Source organism: Clinocottus analis, unplaced genomic scaffold (assembly GCF_023055335.1).
Source record: "Clinocottus analis isolate CAN_PGR_092001 unplaced genomic scaffold, fCliAna1.0.p SCAF_12, whole genome shotgun sequence".
NCBI lineage: Eukaryota > Metazoa > Chordata > Actinopteri > Perciformes > Cottidae > Clinocottus > Clinocottus analis.
In genome coordinates, this window is record NW_027175843.1 from 11115596 (window position 1) to 11132005 (window position 16410).

The 16410-nt window shown below is 41.8% G+C and overlaps 1 protein-coding gene across 1 annotated transcript in view; it reads left to right on the top strand.

The window, feature by feature from the left end:
* Positions 1–16410, top strand: part of slc25a12 (solute carrier family 25 member 12) — an 18899-nt gene continuing 2489 nt past the window's right edge. The window contains exons 1-14 of the mRNA XM_068571764.1: positions 1–220; positions 684–737; positions 2644–2786; positions 4176–4291; positions 5025–5164; positions 6695–6841; positions 7511–7649; positions 8691–8784; positions 9523–9607; positions 10820–10901; positions 12217–12375; positions 13356–13408; positions 13625–13705; positions 15613–15753. Of these exons, the coding sequence (XP_068427865.1) occupies positions 209–220; positions 684–737; positions 2644–2786; positions 4176–4291; positions 5025–5164; positions 6695–6841; positions 7511–7649; positions 8691–8784; positions 9523–9607; positions 10820–10901; positions 12217–12375; positions 13356–13408; positions 13625–13705; positions 15613–15753 (1446 nt within the window). The 5' untranslated portion in view covers positions 1–208. The remainder of the gene's footprint in view (positions 221–683; positions 738–2643; positions 2787–4175; positions 4292–5024; positions 5165–6694; positions 6842–7510; positions 7650–8690; positions 8785–9522; positions 9608–10819; positions 10902–12216; positions 12376–13355; positions 13409–13624; positions 13706–15612; positions 15754–16410) is intronic.

Genomic DNA, 16410 nt, shown 5'->3' on the forward strand with positions numbered 1-16410 from the left:
GGAAACGCTGCAGCACACATCTCCTGATCAGAGTCTCTCTGTCTCTCGGCGGCTCCTTGGACGACATACCGCCCTGGAGTCCGAAAAGGACAATACTTGGCTAAATATATATTTGGTGCCTCAGACCTCGGCGGTCCTGTCATGCCCGCTGCATCCTCCTCCTGCCCAGCGCCTGCGCTAGTTCTCTGCAGCTGACGTCACTCCCAGCATGGCGGTCAAGGTGACTCCGTCGATATTTCTTATCAGATATTCCTTTTAAAGGCAGAAAACCGGCCGTCGGATACGGAGGACAGCATGTCTGTGCGGACGCGTGGGTTTTAAGATATGTTCTCAAATGCAGCGGAGTCCCCCGCCCTTGTATTTCTGCTGCTTTACATAGGTGCATCTCTGCCGGCCTCGCAGAGACAACTGTAATTGATTTCCTCTATTGCGTTTGTTTATGAAAAATATTTGGCTTGAAGAGGTTTTATTTACGGTGATTTTCATGTGGTGGTTTAGTGGTTTTTACATCCGTCTATGATCGATTGCTAAGAAAATCACAGCGAAACTGGGACAGCATGAAAATTCATTCTTATTTAAGTAACAAACATACTGAACACTGGTATAGTATTATTAATTGTAGTCACCATTGTAATAATCAGACTGAGTTTTCTTTCTAACAAATTCCAACTTGTGTGTTGTAGGTGCAAGCAACAAAGAGAGCCGATCCCCATGGCTTGAAGACTATTTTTCTGAAGGTAAGAGTGTTACTCACAGTAACCAAAACATGTCGACAACAACTCCTATATAGCCTTCATACAGAAACTGTGTTACAGTCTTACTAATGAGTTATATTCATTAAGTTGTGTCTGTGTGGTGTCCATTAGGATAAATAGTTCAGTAAAGGTCACACAAATACTTTGACTAATTTTGGATCTGCTTCAGCAGATAATCTCTCCCTTGCTTAATTCTTCATGTGTTTTCTGCTCTTCAGCATGTCATCGCACGCTTTCTGCTACCTTTCAAAGAAACAAGTCTCTGTCATTATTGTGTCAGCTTGTTTACCCTAAAAAGTCTTATATTGAGTAGTAAGTTGTTCCTGAAAGTAGGGACTATGTTTGAGGTACAAGTTGCCTTATGATCCTCTTGACTCCACATTAAGAAGGCTGCTTAATTTGTAATGCATATTCAGGTGGAAGAGTTAATTGCTGGAAGCTTATTCTGACTGCCTGTATAATTTGATTAAGAACTACTTGAGGCCTACTGTGAGGGTAAATGGATACACAATCATGTGATGGAGTAATGTGGCAATAAATTGCTTGGAATTAATATTTTCACTTAATTCAGCAGAGTGCATTGAATTGTAGCCCTGAAAACACTTGGCGTGAAGGTCTCCTCCCACACTCTCTCTGTTTATCTCCTGCTCTCTCTATCTAAGCTTGGCTCAGACCCATGAGCGTGGCCTTTCTGTTGCCAGTTCATGTGGCGCTAGTGTTTCCAAAGCTATCTCTGTTCCAACTTGAAACCCAACCCAAGCTCTATAAATGACCATACGTCTTAAAGCCAGAATGAGGTCTCATGATAAGCACAGCTCTGTGTTTGCTGTGCATGTTGTTGCTTCACTCAAGTTCAAGTTCACAACGCTTGATATTGACTGTCAGTGCATATTTCATTTCTTAAATTACAATTTGGTTTGGGCGTTATGGCAATTTATACCGTGAGACAACGGAAATGTGTTAAATGTCGAAAAGTTTTCTGTAACGTTTATACCAAGTATCTCTTTAAGACAGGAGCTGCAGTCTCTGGTTTCTGTTTCAGGTCACTGCAAATCTATGACTCATGTTATTATTGGACTCACTGGAGTTTTACATTACTGTGAAGAAGCGCCTTAATTGTTGCATGCATTTAAATCACTAGAGCAGCCCCAAAAATTGTTTATGATTTTGTCTCAGTTTTGGAAGTTGCGGCCTCAAGGTTAGATTAGTGGGCTTGTGATTCGAAGGTCCAATTTAGTTCAGTGTCCAGAGACCCTGAACCCCCAAACTGTACTAAGCAGCTTTCAGGTTTGAATGAGTGTAACAGTATGCACTTCCCTGACTAAATACAGGTAAAACACAGTTAAATACTGGTCCCCTATCATCTAATCATGTCATATATTACAGGAAACTGTATGGCACAACATGCACCACCTATATTTTATGTTATGTTGTGTATCAATTGTTTTTCTTTTTAAATCTAAGTGGATATCTTCATCTGTTAATGAGATGGTTATGTTCTTATTGAGTGCAAGGAAATGTATCTCTTTAGTCAAATGAGGACAATGATTTGAAAGAGACTGTTGCTTTTCAATGCATTTTTCATTTGATGGAATGCAATAGAGCATTGTATAAATTAAAAATATTGTGTAGCGCCAATAAACTGAGACCTGTATGTGGTATAAAAAAAAACTGTACACAAACACCTTATTGTTATTCCATTCGAGAGACCTGCAAAAAACAGACTTGTGGATTTATCAAATATCGGATGTTTTTTCTCGCTCGCAGTACTCAGTCCTACTATTTCTCTCTATGCACACAATGGACATTTTACCCTCTGGATTTGTAATCCAAACCCACATATGAGACATCCACATTGTTTACAGCTCTGTGTCTGTCTCGCCTGTAGTATGCCAGTGTGGTGGAGGATGGAGAGCGTTACATGACCCCAAGAGACTTTGTACAGAGTTACCTGGGTCTACATACACAGCCTCAGCACAATCACAAAACTGTGGAGCTGATAGCTGGAGTGGCTGACACTACTAAAGATGGGTAAGTGCCCCCAGAGATGTAATCAATGTAGCTGTGGAAGTCCTCTGTTGATGTATAGACATGTTAATATGGTATGTCTGTATTTCCTCTACAAATGTTTTGTAGACATTTTTTTATTAGTATTCTCAGGGTGCAGGTTTCCTCACAACCAAATTGCCAGTGTCAGCTTCAATAAATAGTTTTGGTAAGCAATACGATTTTTCCATCATCTTGACATTTCCCCAGCAGTTGCAGCAGTTTTGTCATTGGAGGCCGCCACTGCTACCTAAATGTATATAAATGTAAATGTCATGGTTTGTTGTCTTGAGAGCAGTTGCTTAAGGGAGCATTTGCAGATTACATGCTGTCAGCACAACACTACTGCACATGAATGGGCATTATTTCTTAAGACGAAAGCAGTGCAGTGTGATTTTAGCTGCTATGTGAGGATTATGTTGTGTTAATGTACTTAAATTATGCAATTATAGGTCCTTTTGATTCTTGAACTTGTGCCACAAATTGATGTACATGTATTGCACCAATAAACTGGTGTATCGGTCAACACCTTATCTGCCCCTTTGACTTCCATCTATTTAGAACTATACATTTAGCTGTAGGGGTATTTACCACAAAGCGAATAATGTATTTCTGTTTCACCAGGCTCTTTAGAGTCAACAAACCATTTGGATTGACATGATCAAGCAGCGATTTACTTTTAAGGTCATTTTAAGATCAGTTTTCATCCCAGCGTTACTGAAGCACTGTGCCACCAACATGTGTAGTATGAGCCAAAGAGCCTGTCAATGATTACACTCGATGATGTTTACAGAGTAAAGCAGTGTCTTTATCAGTCAGTTTTAGATCTAGCGGATCGATATAAAAAACAGTGATAGATAAGCAAAAATGTATCTGAAGTCCCTGATTCTAGCTGCTCGTGCATTTACCTTTAATTAAGAGTGTTAGGTTTCCACTGTGTTGCACAGACAGCTGAAAATATGAAAAAAGAAGGTCCAGATGTAACAAATAAATTGTAGTCTATTGTTAATAATAGTTCTTTGAAGCAGAACATGGACAAAAAATGAAAACCTGAACGTCTACAGTTTCCTTGACAACTGGGCATACTCCTTTTGCTGATGAAGATCTTGTGAAATGATTGAAAGCTTTAGAATAGCTGCTAAATCTACTTTGTTATTGGTAAAATTGTTTTCTCAAATGCTATTTTGAAGGTCAAGAAAGAACTTTGAAGGTTTGCTGAAACATAATTTTAGGATCACATTACTACATTTGCTTTCTGTCCTTTTGTCAGTCCGTATTTATATCTGTGTACATGTTTTTTTCCAGCATTTCTTGGTGGTAATTTTGTCAAAGATATTATTTTCAGATCGCACTCTTTTTTTCTTATCCAAACAGACTGATCTCTTTCCAGGAGTTTCAGGCCTTTGAATCAGTTCTATGCGCCCCGGATGCCCTGTTCATAGTTGCCTTTCAGTTGTTTGACAAGACTGGCACAGGAAACATCTCATTTGGTATGTACATCGTGGTGCACGCTGGTGTGGGGGTGTCATTCTTAAATACAGGGGACTACGCATCATGTTATGTACATACAGTGCAGTTTAAACTACTGGTTTGACTAAAGATGTTGACAATGATAATGAAAAAGTATTTAACGTTAAAAAGTAACAGAAAACACTGATGGTGGAAAAGTCCTAAAATCTACTGCAAAAAGAGGGTTCAAGGCACGTTTAAGTGTGTCATTAAATGTTGTGGGTTGCAAGTGCTATCCTGCATGTGTTGCCAATAAATGTAGCAGCAGCCATGTATTTTCTATGTATTACATATGCTAGCAGCAAGTCTCATCTCAGGGCAAGATAGCAGGCAAGCTTTCCGAACATCACATTATAACCAGCTCAATCTGACAAGCAGAAAAATGAATCCAGCTCGTCATAAACTAAGAGATACCAATTCTTACAAAGAAGCTGCTGCTGTACTCTGCGCAATGGGCCTCCATAAAGCCGACTGAAATTGAGGGCAGTGCTTATACAGACAATTTCCTGGATGGACTCAAAACCCTCAAAATGTAAAAGAAGTGAGACTGTCAAGCAGCCTATTCAGCTTTGCAGTCCAAATGGACTCTTCCCTCTACTTTAACGAGGTTCCCTACAAATGGAATGAGGACGTGAGATGGATGTTACAATTGCATCTTGCATGTTTTTTCCCCTCTGTCTCCTGTTATTGCTTACTCATGTCTCACTCTTGCAGAGAATGTGCGTGACATCTTCAGCCAGACCACAGTGCACCACCACATCCCCTTCAACTGGGACTGTGAGTTCATCAGGCTACACTTTGGCCATGAAAGAAGCAAGAATCTCAGTTACACAGAGTTCACCCAGTTTCTCCAGGTATGTATTTGATTTTAGATGCATCCGACTGACCAAGTGAGATAAAGTAGAACTTAGTGGCCAAACCACTTCCTTGATGAAAAGGAGGATAGGGATATGTTTTGGGGCTAGTTTTTATTGCTGACAACTTTACCTCTTAGTATGGTGTGAATTAATTGACCTCGGTAGCTCACAAGAGGAGCTACAGATAAACAGTTTTCTATGTAAATGCAACATGTGAAAAGATATATATAGACAGCACACCGAATGTATTTTTCAGTTTTTTTCCCCAACATCTTAGCGCATCAGCAAATGTAAAACCACTCATAATGACCACCTTCATCGCTCAGTGAGGCCTTTTCATCCCGCCGAGGTACAAATGGAAATGACGTAATGTCAACTGCAGGCCATATATGATCTCTCAAGATAATGTGAAGTTGCATCTTAAGTGTTTCATCTCTTCATTTGCTTTCGTGGTTTCCGGTTGCCAAGTTTGCCATTAGGGCACTTAACGTTGTTGTTGTGCTTTATTGGTTATTGCCTGTATCTCCCTGTAACTCACTGTATCTCCCAGAGACCTCTGTGTTGTTAAATCAGCAGCAGCAGTATGGTCAGGGAGGAACCTGATTTGGAGTCGAGGGCTGTGGTCTCAGGCAGAAGCTGGGTGGTCTGAGAGTTAGACAGGCTGTGCTGCAGTGTGGGATCCCTCAGAGCACTTTGTGGTTTATCAAACCTGACTAGGGCTTCCCTCCGCTACGCCAAAGACTCTTGTTTGTGCAGAATTTAAATAACATCAGGAATTATTATTGTCTTGTTTTTCTGTCATGTCCAAGCACATTTAATTTATTGTAACTGAGCATTACAGAAAATACAAAACAGTACAGATCTACGTGTAGATTTGATTGTTTGTTTTTCAAACAGTCTTGGCTTCCACCTTGTGGTTGTTGCGGCATTTGGCAGACAAGGTAGAGCGCTTGTAAGTTTGAAAAAGTATACGTTTTGTGAGGCGACAAAGTATCATTATGAGTTTCAACAGTATAATCAGCAAACAATGTGAGGAATAATCTCCAGCAACAATCCACCGATGAAGTTCGCAGAGCCAGAGTATAAAGATGGAGTAACAGCGGAATATTGCAGTGACGTTGCTCTGTGATCCTATGCGATGAGCTCTCACAGCAGACGTCGACTCGAGACCGGCCTCCCCCTGCATCCCCATCTGATTGCGTGGTTGTCATATTGAATCATCTTCTTGCCGACACACCTGCCGGCCACCCCACCAACCTCAAGGCTTGACTACGAGATCAGACTTCTTGGGACATGGTTTCCATTAGTCTCCAGAGAGACGGGGGTGATTACGAAAGCCAATGTCTGACAATGTCACATCTAATGACTTTCACATCCTTCCAACACTGACATTATTACACTTTCATCCTCTAAAAGTTATATTTCTCTGTGCCCTTGTAATGTGATGCTCCTCATCATAGGAGCACATTCTTTGCCTCTTTTGTCAGCTAACAGCTTGACCCGCTCTCTTTGTGTGTGCTGCTGCAGGAGCTGCAGTTGGAGCATGCCCGCCAGGCGTTTGCACAAAAAGACAAGAACAAAAGTGGCACGATCGCTGCCTTGGACTTTAGCGACATCATGGCCACCATCAGACACCACATGCTGACTCCATTTGTAGAGGAAAACCTAGTTTCCGTAAGTTTAAGACTAACACCGGTTGCTAAACATTTAAAGGCGCTGCAATCAATATTTTTTATAATACATAGCTTTATATAGCCAGTTTCAGCCCATTGTCTAGCTGTCTTGTGCACAAAACGTTTTTGGCCACAGCCGTCTACTGTTTTCTGCAAAAAAGCTAGACCCACTGCTCAGCAGGAGACAGACATAGTTACCGAATGGCTGAGGAACATAGTGGAGCATTTAACAGCTAAAGAGACATTCATTTTTCTGAGGAGTTCGTGGAGACTAAAAACAGGGCTAAAAGGGGCTCAATATTAGGCTTTCATTTGTCAAGTCTCCAGAAATACAACCCTAAATGTATAAAAGACCCTGCAACTTCTGGATGTGCAACATTAACTTAACAAGTGATATGTCAATATTGTGTTCACAGCTTGTTTTCACTGCCCCCAAGTGGCCGCAAAGTATGCAAAACATATTTACAAGAAAGTAAAAGGTTATATCAAGTCAATTTTATTGATAATTCCCAATATCACAAATCACATTTTTTCCCCCGGAGCTTTTATTAGGATCCATTGAGTCAGCTCACTTGGACATCCATACTAGTAATGTATATATTAAAGCACTGCAGATAAGGACGAAACTTTCTCATGCAGAAGCAATGGCAGACTTTGTATCTTTCTCCAGGCGGCAGGAGGTAGCACCTCCCACATGGTGAGCTTCTCCTACTTCAATGCCTTCAACGCTCTCCTCAACAACATGGAGCTGATCCGCAAGATTTACAGCACCCTCGCTGGCACTCACAAAGACACACTTGTTACCAAAGGTACAACTGAGACACTTCCTACATCACTGAAATGAGTCATGTGTCACATGTGATATGAAATGTAGCTGTGCGATGATGTCTTAACTTTCTTGACAGAGTGGTGTGAGAGAACACACAGGGAACATTTACTGTAGCACTAAATTACTAAGGTAAATGAACATTTTTAACCTGGTAATCAGATCACCTCCTACATATTGCCCTGTGTAACTTGTAGTGGTACTGCCAGTGACATCTACTCCTAATTGTGTTTCCCATTGAGATGCACACTGTAGACTGTTGTTCCCCTACCTTCTCCCCATGGTTTTTGGCTTCAAGAAAAACTTTTGGGCAAATAGTATTTGCAAATACATATTATTTGTATTAGCAAACAAATCAGATTGAGTATAAAGCAGCATTCAAAAGTCATCTGTCAGTCACAGAAACATATTTCATTGCAGTACTTGAGAACAGAGAAGCAGGCTTGTATCCAAAGGTTGCAATCCTTGGTTCTGACAGGAAAGTCTTTGTGGGGGAAGCGAACAACTAACTCGTTTCCCTTCTTTAACAGCTACCATTAGAAAGACCACCTGATGGTAATGGAGCCTCTCAGCAGGCAACAGTAAAGAACTGAATATTAAGCACATATAAAAGAGTGATGCAAGGTGCTGCTGAGAGAATGCATGCTCAGTTATTGTACTTCAGGCAAAGACAGAACCGAGGTAATAGTTTTAAATATTTCTCGGTAATGTCTTTCAGGATCCTGTTTGTCAGCAAGCATCTACAATAGCCAGACCGCACTTGTCCTATAGATCGTCTGTTTCACAGCGTGCGCCTGTTGCTGGTACTCTCCAGCAGTCATACGTCATTTTGGGAGTCATTGGCAATCAACCCATTCTGCTGTTTAAGTATGAGGACATGTTGACAGAAATACCAAGGGACAGTATTTGCAAATACTATTTGATACTAGCCTGGTGTAGAAAATACCTGAAGTGGCTAATCCCCCATTTTTTTTAAAGTCTTGTTTCCACCCATTCATTTCTTCTTCTCTTTATTGCCTTGTAGAGGAGTTTGTTCATGGTGCAAATAAGTTTGGTCAAATCACTCCAATGGAGATTGACATCCTGTACCAGCTCGTTGGTCTCCACTCTCAAACTGGGTAAGGGTGCTGTATTTGTGTGGATAAATAGTGGAATTTTTTTAACAACTAGAACTGTTGTGTTTGAATGATTATGACCACATATTGGTAATTTGTTTCAGACTCATACTTTTTAAAATATATTTGTGGTTCCTTGTTGCTCAGTAAAAGTCTGGGTAAGGACACTTTTAAAGTGTTTAAACAAAGACAAAACTGTATGCATTGAAAGCAAAATCCAGCAGGAAATTGAAGTTACTTAGTTATCTTTTCCACTCTTGTCCATGCAATCTCCCGGGTAGGTACTGCTGCTGTTCCTCATATTCAACATGTTCAACATGAACAACTTTTTTTTGTTTTTTATTCCACTACCATGAATGGAATAATATGTTGCAGGTCTGTTTATTGGCTATAAAAATAACGTTATTGCTCATTCAGTTCAACAACAGTGTCTCCAGTGGCTGATTAACAAGACAAACACACAACACGGACACAGACTTTATGGTTCGTCAGGTCCGCGGGGAATGTTTGTGTCTCGAACAGTTACAAAACACCTTAATTTACTTTTTGAGCCACAGGCACTCATCCAGCTTTGTTTGTCTGTTTTTTTCTTAAATAAGCTTAAATTAAAGGTGCAGTAACTTTAAGTTATATGCCAGTAAAAAGGTCTGTGGAAAATCTTACATCACTGACTGCTCACAGGAGATGCAGGGCTCTCTGCTTTTTCCCGGCCTAACTCCATCCCCGCTGATTTGTGTTAAGGCGGCTGAACCATGCAGACATTGAGAGGATAGCCCCGTTGGAGGAAGGAGCCATGCCATACCACCTAGCAGAGGCCCAGAGACAGGTAGCCTGATTGACTCCTCTAATGCCCCTCACATCCTCCTGCCTTTTATCAAAGCCTTTTCCCCTTCTCACTCTGCTTCCTTCTCAGAAAGGAGCTAAAAAGGGAGAATGTTCACTCGCTGAATTAGCAGAGTGCCCATGTTTTTCTTCCCTTGTGAAGTGCATTACTTTAACTCCTAGATAAAAGTATGCCAATTATAGTTATAGAAGAGGAATGGATTGTTGCGTTGCAGCTCTCCATGAAAGGCTCTTCCCACCTTTTATTCAGGATAGCTGCACATACACATGAGCTGCAATCACACATCTGAGAAGCTAATAAGAGGCTTTTATCAGTGTGGGGCTTGAGGAGTTTCATGAGCCTTTATAAAAGTCTACTAATGGCAGGAGGAGAGTGGGAGTCAAGGTGGATTTGGGAGGACAAAATAGTTCCTGCCTGCACCGGATAAGACGGCTCTATATCAGGCCGTGGTCAGAGCTTTCAGGCCACTCATGCTCCTGGGACTCACACTCAGAGGTCTGGTATTTGATTCCTTTGGGGAGGGGGGATGCTGCAATTCCCAGGCCTGCCCTTTAGTGGAAGTAGGCTAATTTTTTAAACCCTTTCATCAAGACCTCGATCCTGTTAGCATGCAACCCTTGGTGGAAGCATCTGGGAAGAGGAAAAGCCTGATCTGCTCTACTCCCCTCACATCTGGTCTGGGAGAAGTTACTCGCCGCCTCAACCTGCAGCGCTGCTCACACACATACTTTAACAGTCTCACTCAAACTGTGTAATATTCATGTAGATACTTATCTGTACATGGAAAAGGCTTGTAGGGCTAATCTGTTCCCCTACACCACAGAGAAAACAAAGGGGCTCCACTTTCAACATCAAACGCCAATCCAGAGATCAAGTAGATAAGAGAGAAATTATACTTTGTTGTAAAAATAAAAGAAGACCTTTAGCTTTCAGCCTCCCACATGTACCATGTGTGGAAACTTAGCTCGAGGTTCACACAGTCATTTACTGTATCAGAGCTGGTCAGTCTATGACATTTAATACTGGCTGATGATGAATTAGACATTATATGTCATATCCGCATTCCATCGCCTTCCTCCGTTGTTGAGTAGTCTGCTATAGTTTAATAGCCGGCCGACTCATGGTCAGTGTTCTGATCCCCCCTCGTCTTTCTCCAGATTCATTTAACCACTGGTGTCTTTTTCTCCTATACAGCACCCTCACGAAACGTCTCGGCCCGCCTGGCTCCAGGCTGCAGAGTCAGCCTACAGGTTTGGTCTGGGCTCAATCGCTGGAGGTGAGTGACATGTCTGCGGCGGAGCACCCGGCCCGCCTGAGGGGTAACCTTAGCCGACCAGACTGGCGCGTTGAAGCCCCGGGCCGGCCATTGTGCTGCATGGGAGAGGGTTTGTGATGTGAGGCTCCGGCATTGTGCTGCCGTGCCTCCAGTGGCTCCAGGCTGTCGTTGGAGTCGGAGCTTTGGAATGACACAAATCTTCCGTAACTGCACTCTCTGGAATTCTCCATCTAATTACACTGGAAGGAACTGATACAAGGAAGTCTGACATAACTGCACCTCAGATAGGAACACACTCTGATCCTGTGTGTGCGTGTGTACGTGTGTGTGTGTGTGTGTGTGTGTGTGTGTGTGTGTGTGTGTGTGTGTGTGTGTGTGTGTGCTGTCCCCAAAACACGCAAGGATGTATTAATCCTCATTCGCCAGTGGCCAATTCAGGCAAGGTCAAAAAGAGCTAAAAATCATAAGGCTCATGGTGATGCGGTCGATAATGAGCTGTTTCTAACCCTCCCTCCATGCTGACGGAGCTGTTTGCATGTTTGAGATACGAGTCATTACAGCAGCCTTTGATGTCAGACAAGACTAGGCAAGTAAAGCTGAGAGCAGGGGTTTACTGCAACTTGCTGCCAAGCTTAACAGTTTCCCCAGTTACCAGACTTCCTCCTCTGAGCTTTATAACAGTTTGTTTAGAGTTTAGACACAAACACACTTCTATTAATTTCTCAGTCACCATTAAATGTACCCTCCCCAAAGATAGCTGAAGAATTATTGTTGTACAACCCTATTGTGTATGACAATAACAAATTCATTGGGGTGACAGATTACATGCAACAAGAGAACGGTCCAGGAGCTGAACAGAAAATCTAATCTGTTAATCGATCAACAGAAAATGTATTAATTACTTAATAACTTAACCTGATCGTTTAAGTCTTTATTCAAGCAAAATGGCCAGATATTAATTTCTCAGATGCGAGGACTTGTTGCTGTTCTATGTCATTCATGAAGTAAATTGTTTATCTTTGGCCATTAGACTGTCGGTTTGACAAAGCAAAGAATTCAAAGATGCCACCTTGGAAAATATAATGAGCATTTTAAACTATTTTCTGACATTTAATCAGTCAGGAAAATAATAATGATTAGTTATTGCCCTCATCTTTACAGTTGTAAATATGTTTCTAGGTAAGCCATACGAGATGATACATTTGTAATAACATAATTTGTAACATGTTTTTGAGATACTCAGAAATTCTGCCAAAACCTTGTTTAAAAAACAGAACAAAGATTTCAGCCAGTGACAAATATTTGTGTTTTGTAGCGACCGGTGCCACGGCTGTGTACCCCATCGACCTGGTGAAGACGCGTATGCAGAACCAACGCTCCACAGGCTCCTTCGTAGGAGAACTGATGTACAAGAACAGCTTTGACTGTGCAAAGAAAGTGTTTCGTTATGAGGGCTTCTTCGGATTTTACAGAGGTAATCCTTTACAGATCTTATCGTGCGTAAAAAAGGAAATCTGTGTGCACGCCAACATAAGGCTCTCTATGGCTAAAGAAAAAAAACCTCTGATGGGAAAGCATTAGGGGATGTCCGTGTGCTAATATCAGCAGCATGCTTTGCTAATTGATACCAGAAACCTTTGCCCTCCCTGTTCAGCAGTGAATAAAGCAACACCCAGGGGTCGCGTTTGCATTATCTCAATACCAGGGAGAGCTCCCCGAGGAAAATGACCAGCAGAATTCATGTAGCAGCAGTGTCTGATCTGCCTCTGCCCTGGTGTGTGATTATGGTGCTGATGGCTTGTGATATACAACACTTCTACCCTGGGGCTGCTCATATGAAGGAAGTCAAGACTGCCATCTACTGCTACCTCCACCACTGCAGCTCTTTGTTGCACTGATCTGCTTCCCTCTGCCTTCCTTCCTCCTCTCTTGCACATGATAAGAGGGTGATTGACTCAGAGACAGACACGCTCGGCGGTTTTCTGGCCGCATACCAGCAGCAGTCATTCAGCAGCTCCTTCAGAAGTTTATCTGGCTTGATGAAGGACAGACGGTGAAACAGTATGGCGGTTATCGCCGCCGTAGCACCCGGCCTCCCCCCGATCTTGTCCGTGGCCACACAGCTCTCTCTGTTCCCCACCAACAGTGGGATCAGGCTTCAACAATGCTGATCCCATGCGCACCAGCAGTGTCATATTTTTGGACTTTTGTTCACTTTCAATAGGACCTTTGTGTCGTAGCGCATCAGATGTATCAGCCACATCTGTAAATATTTATGGGTTTGTTTTACGCTCAAGAGAACCCTGCAGCTTACATTGTTCTTGCTGTCAGTAGATGTATCCATTCAACAAAGGAGAAAAAAAGACCCCCAAAAAACGTGCATTCATTTGGAGTCAGGCTTTGTCTTTCTCTCAGTCAGGTATTCTAATGATATCTATGAATAATATTTTGCAGGTCTACTCCCGCAGCTCATCGGTGTTGCCCCGGAGAAAGCTATCAAACTCACGGCAAGTCATTCCCCTGTGTAGCTCCGAGTGTTCAAAAAGTTGCTTCAAATGACTCACTGAATGAAAAACATGCATAGAGTGCAGAAGAAGCGCACTCTTCGCAATCAAGATGTGACTGCAACCACAAGTTAACATTAATGCCCTGCTATCAAGATTGGGATTGTGTTTCATCTGCCTTTTATTCTTGATGTCTTCTTCTCTCTTTCTTTTTTCCAGATGAATGATTTTGTCAGGGACAAGTTCACCACAGAAGATAATACCATCCCTCTGCCTGCAGAGATTCTCTCTGGAGCATGTGTAAGCATTACTTTAGTGATCTTTTTTTTAAATTTAGTCAGTAGATCAACTGAAAAACAAGTAAAGGAACACCTACATGATTTTATGTGGTTAATGTGTGTAAATATTGGACATTTCATCTTACTAATACTATTTAATTTAATTGCTCCCACTAATGTAACTCCTATATTTTTAAAAGTGGATATCCAACTTGCTCGTTCACATATAAGATGGATAAATAATGTAGTTCATCAGTAAGTACAGGATAAATCAAACTTTATGAAAGCACTTTAAATACTACATTTTGGATGTTTAGCATCATGATATAAATGTATCCTTCACGACTACATAGCTCTTTGTTATAAGGCAAACTCTAATGACCATATATTCAGTGGTGGATGAAATGTTTACAATACCATCCACCACTGACTACACAAAAGACTTAATTGTTGTGTGTTCATGTTGATGATGGACCTTCAAATGGTTTTCATCATAAAATCATACCAGTCAAGTGAACTGATTTTTTTTGTGTTTTATCTGGCACATTTTCACCACATTTGTTTGTTTGTTTTTTTCACATGCTTCTCATTTAAACATTCCACCAGTAATCCCGTGTTACTGGCACAGTTCATCTAGATTGTGTGAGAGTTTATGATTATTCAGCTTCACGTCAGATAATCTGTTTGATATTCTACATGCATACAGAAGTTAACCTTTGTTCCTGAATTCTCTGAATTCAGCCTTTTTGTTTTTACATCTTGGCCATATTGTAATGTAATAGCATTTTACATAGATTACTAGATTAAATATGTAATTCCTTCACTCTGCCTCTCCACCGGCTGAAGTGAAACAGGCCGGCCTCGCAGTAGAGCCCGCAGGTTGCTCACAGAGGAGCGGGGTCTGCGGGGTCGTGACCCCTGTCAGGGTGTAATTGTAGGAAGAGGCCCTGGAGGTTCCTAGATGAAGCTGGGTTTAGCTCAGTGTGATTGAGTTTGACAACGCAGTACATACCTGAGGTGTGGTCACAGTGCAGGTCCCCACACAGGACAACGAGCATGTTTCCAATACACAATGTTAGCTGCTCAGGATACATCCCATCCATGGCTTGCATGGTCACTATATACATATGTATTTGTTTGTTATTTAAAAAAAGCAAAAAATGCTAGTTACTCTGGCGGCTTAGTAGTTTATCGCTTCTGTCAGAGAAGAGAACTGGAGAAGATAAAAGAGATGGGACGAATGCATCAATCTTCAGAGCAGCGGATATTCCCCCTCCTCTTTGAAAATGACTAAATGCGACAGAGCTTTTTTTAGACCTTAGTTCGGATGTTTACAGATAAGACCCCTGCCCTGAATGTCACCAGCAGCCATCCTGGGGCCTGATTAGATTTGGGGAGTGTGATAAATGTGCCCGAGTCAGAGGGTGTCATGCCTTTAGGGCAATGCTTGCCCGGGCTCCGAGCCGTCCGGGCGATTCAGCGCTCTCTCCCATGGGAATGGGGCTGAATTGGGGAAGTGTGCAGGGCGAGGCCAGGCTGGGCCGCTCACCCTGCCACAGGAGGTGCCTCAGGGGAGGCGAGGGGGCAGAGGGCTGTTGCCAGGGTCAGAGCCTCCCAACCATGAGCCGGGGCTTCTCCTCACCCTCTGCCTGCTCTACTCTGACCCCAGTTGTTCCTCTATCAATGCTTGCGCTTTCTTCCTCCTGTCAAGGCCACTCAAACAATATAAAATCAGGGGGAAAAGTGCCTTTTGAGCAGAAGTTCACTAAGATAATTAGAAAACTTCTCATTGGGAGAAGTGCTTACGCATAATTACATTTTCACCCAAAGTTCACCCCTCAGGTGTGTAAGTTCAACCAATCTTTGAAACTTACATTTTTGCATGTAAAACACTCATCGACTGTGTCTTTGTCCTGTTGCATCCTGCAGGCTGGAGCTTCCCAGGTGATTTTCACCAATCCTCTGGAGATAGTTAAGATCCGCCTGCAGGTGGCTGGAGAGATCACCACAGGCCCCAGGGTCAAAGCTCTGAGTGTTGTGAGAGAACTGGGCTTCTTTGGCCTCTACAAGGTAGGTCAGCACCTCCGCAGCACTGTGACGTCTGCGGCATCAACCTCTGTTAACCGTCGTACAAGGGCAGTGAAAGGTCTTATCTTCCTGAGAGACAATACTGAAAAGTTATTGTTCACTTCAATGTATATAGTAACAATGGAAGATGTTTTCAGACGTTAATCTACCAATAATTAAGTGAAAAATGCCCATTAAAGTTTCAGTAAAGCCAAAAGTGGTATTTTTTATTTTTTTAGAGAAAGAGATTACATTTACTTTTACATAAAACAAAGGACAGCACAATACATCCTCATAATAATGGTGGAATTAGTGAATTTAGTTTTTGGGTTGAAAAATACATAAACAATAAATGGAATTAAAATAGTTGCAGGTTGATATGATTGTGATTAACCAACTAAACATTTCAGGTGGAATATTGAAATGTGACTGCACCTAGTCACAAATAAAGAAACAAATAGAGAAGCATTATCAGGATAATTTATCATTGTATGCGAGTGTTATATTATTGTAAATTATATTTATTGCATCATTGATAATAGTGCTTTACCTTTATCAATGCTTTATTATGTTTATAGAAAAATCTGAATATAAGAAAGAATAAAGCACTGTAGCTGTCAAATACTGCACATGAAGGGGAGTAAGAACTATAATGTTAGC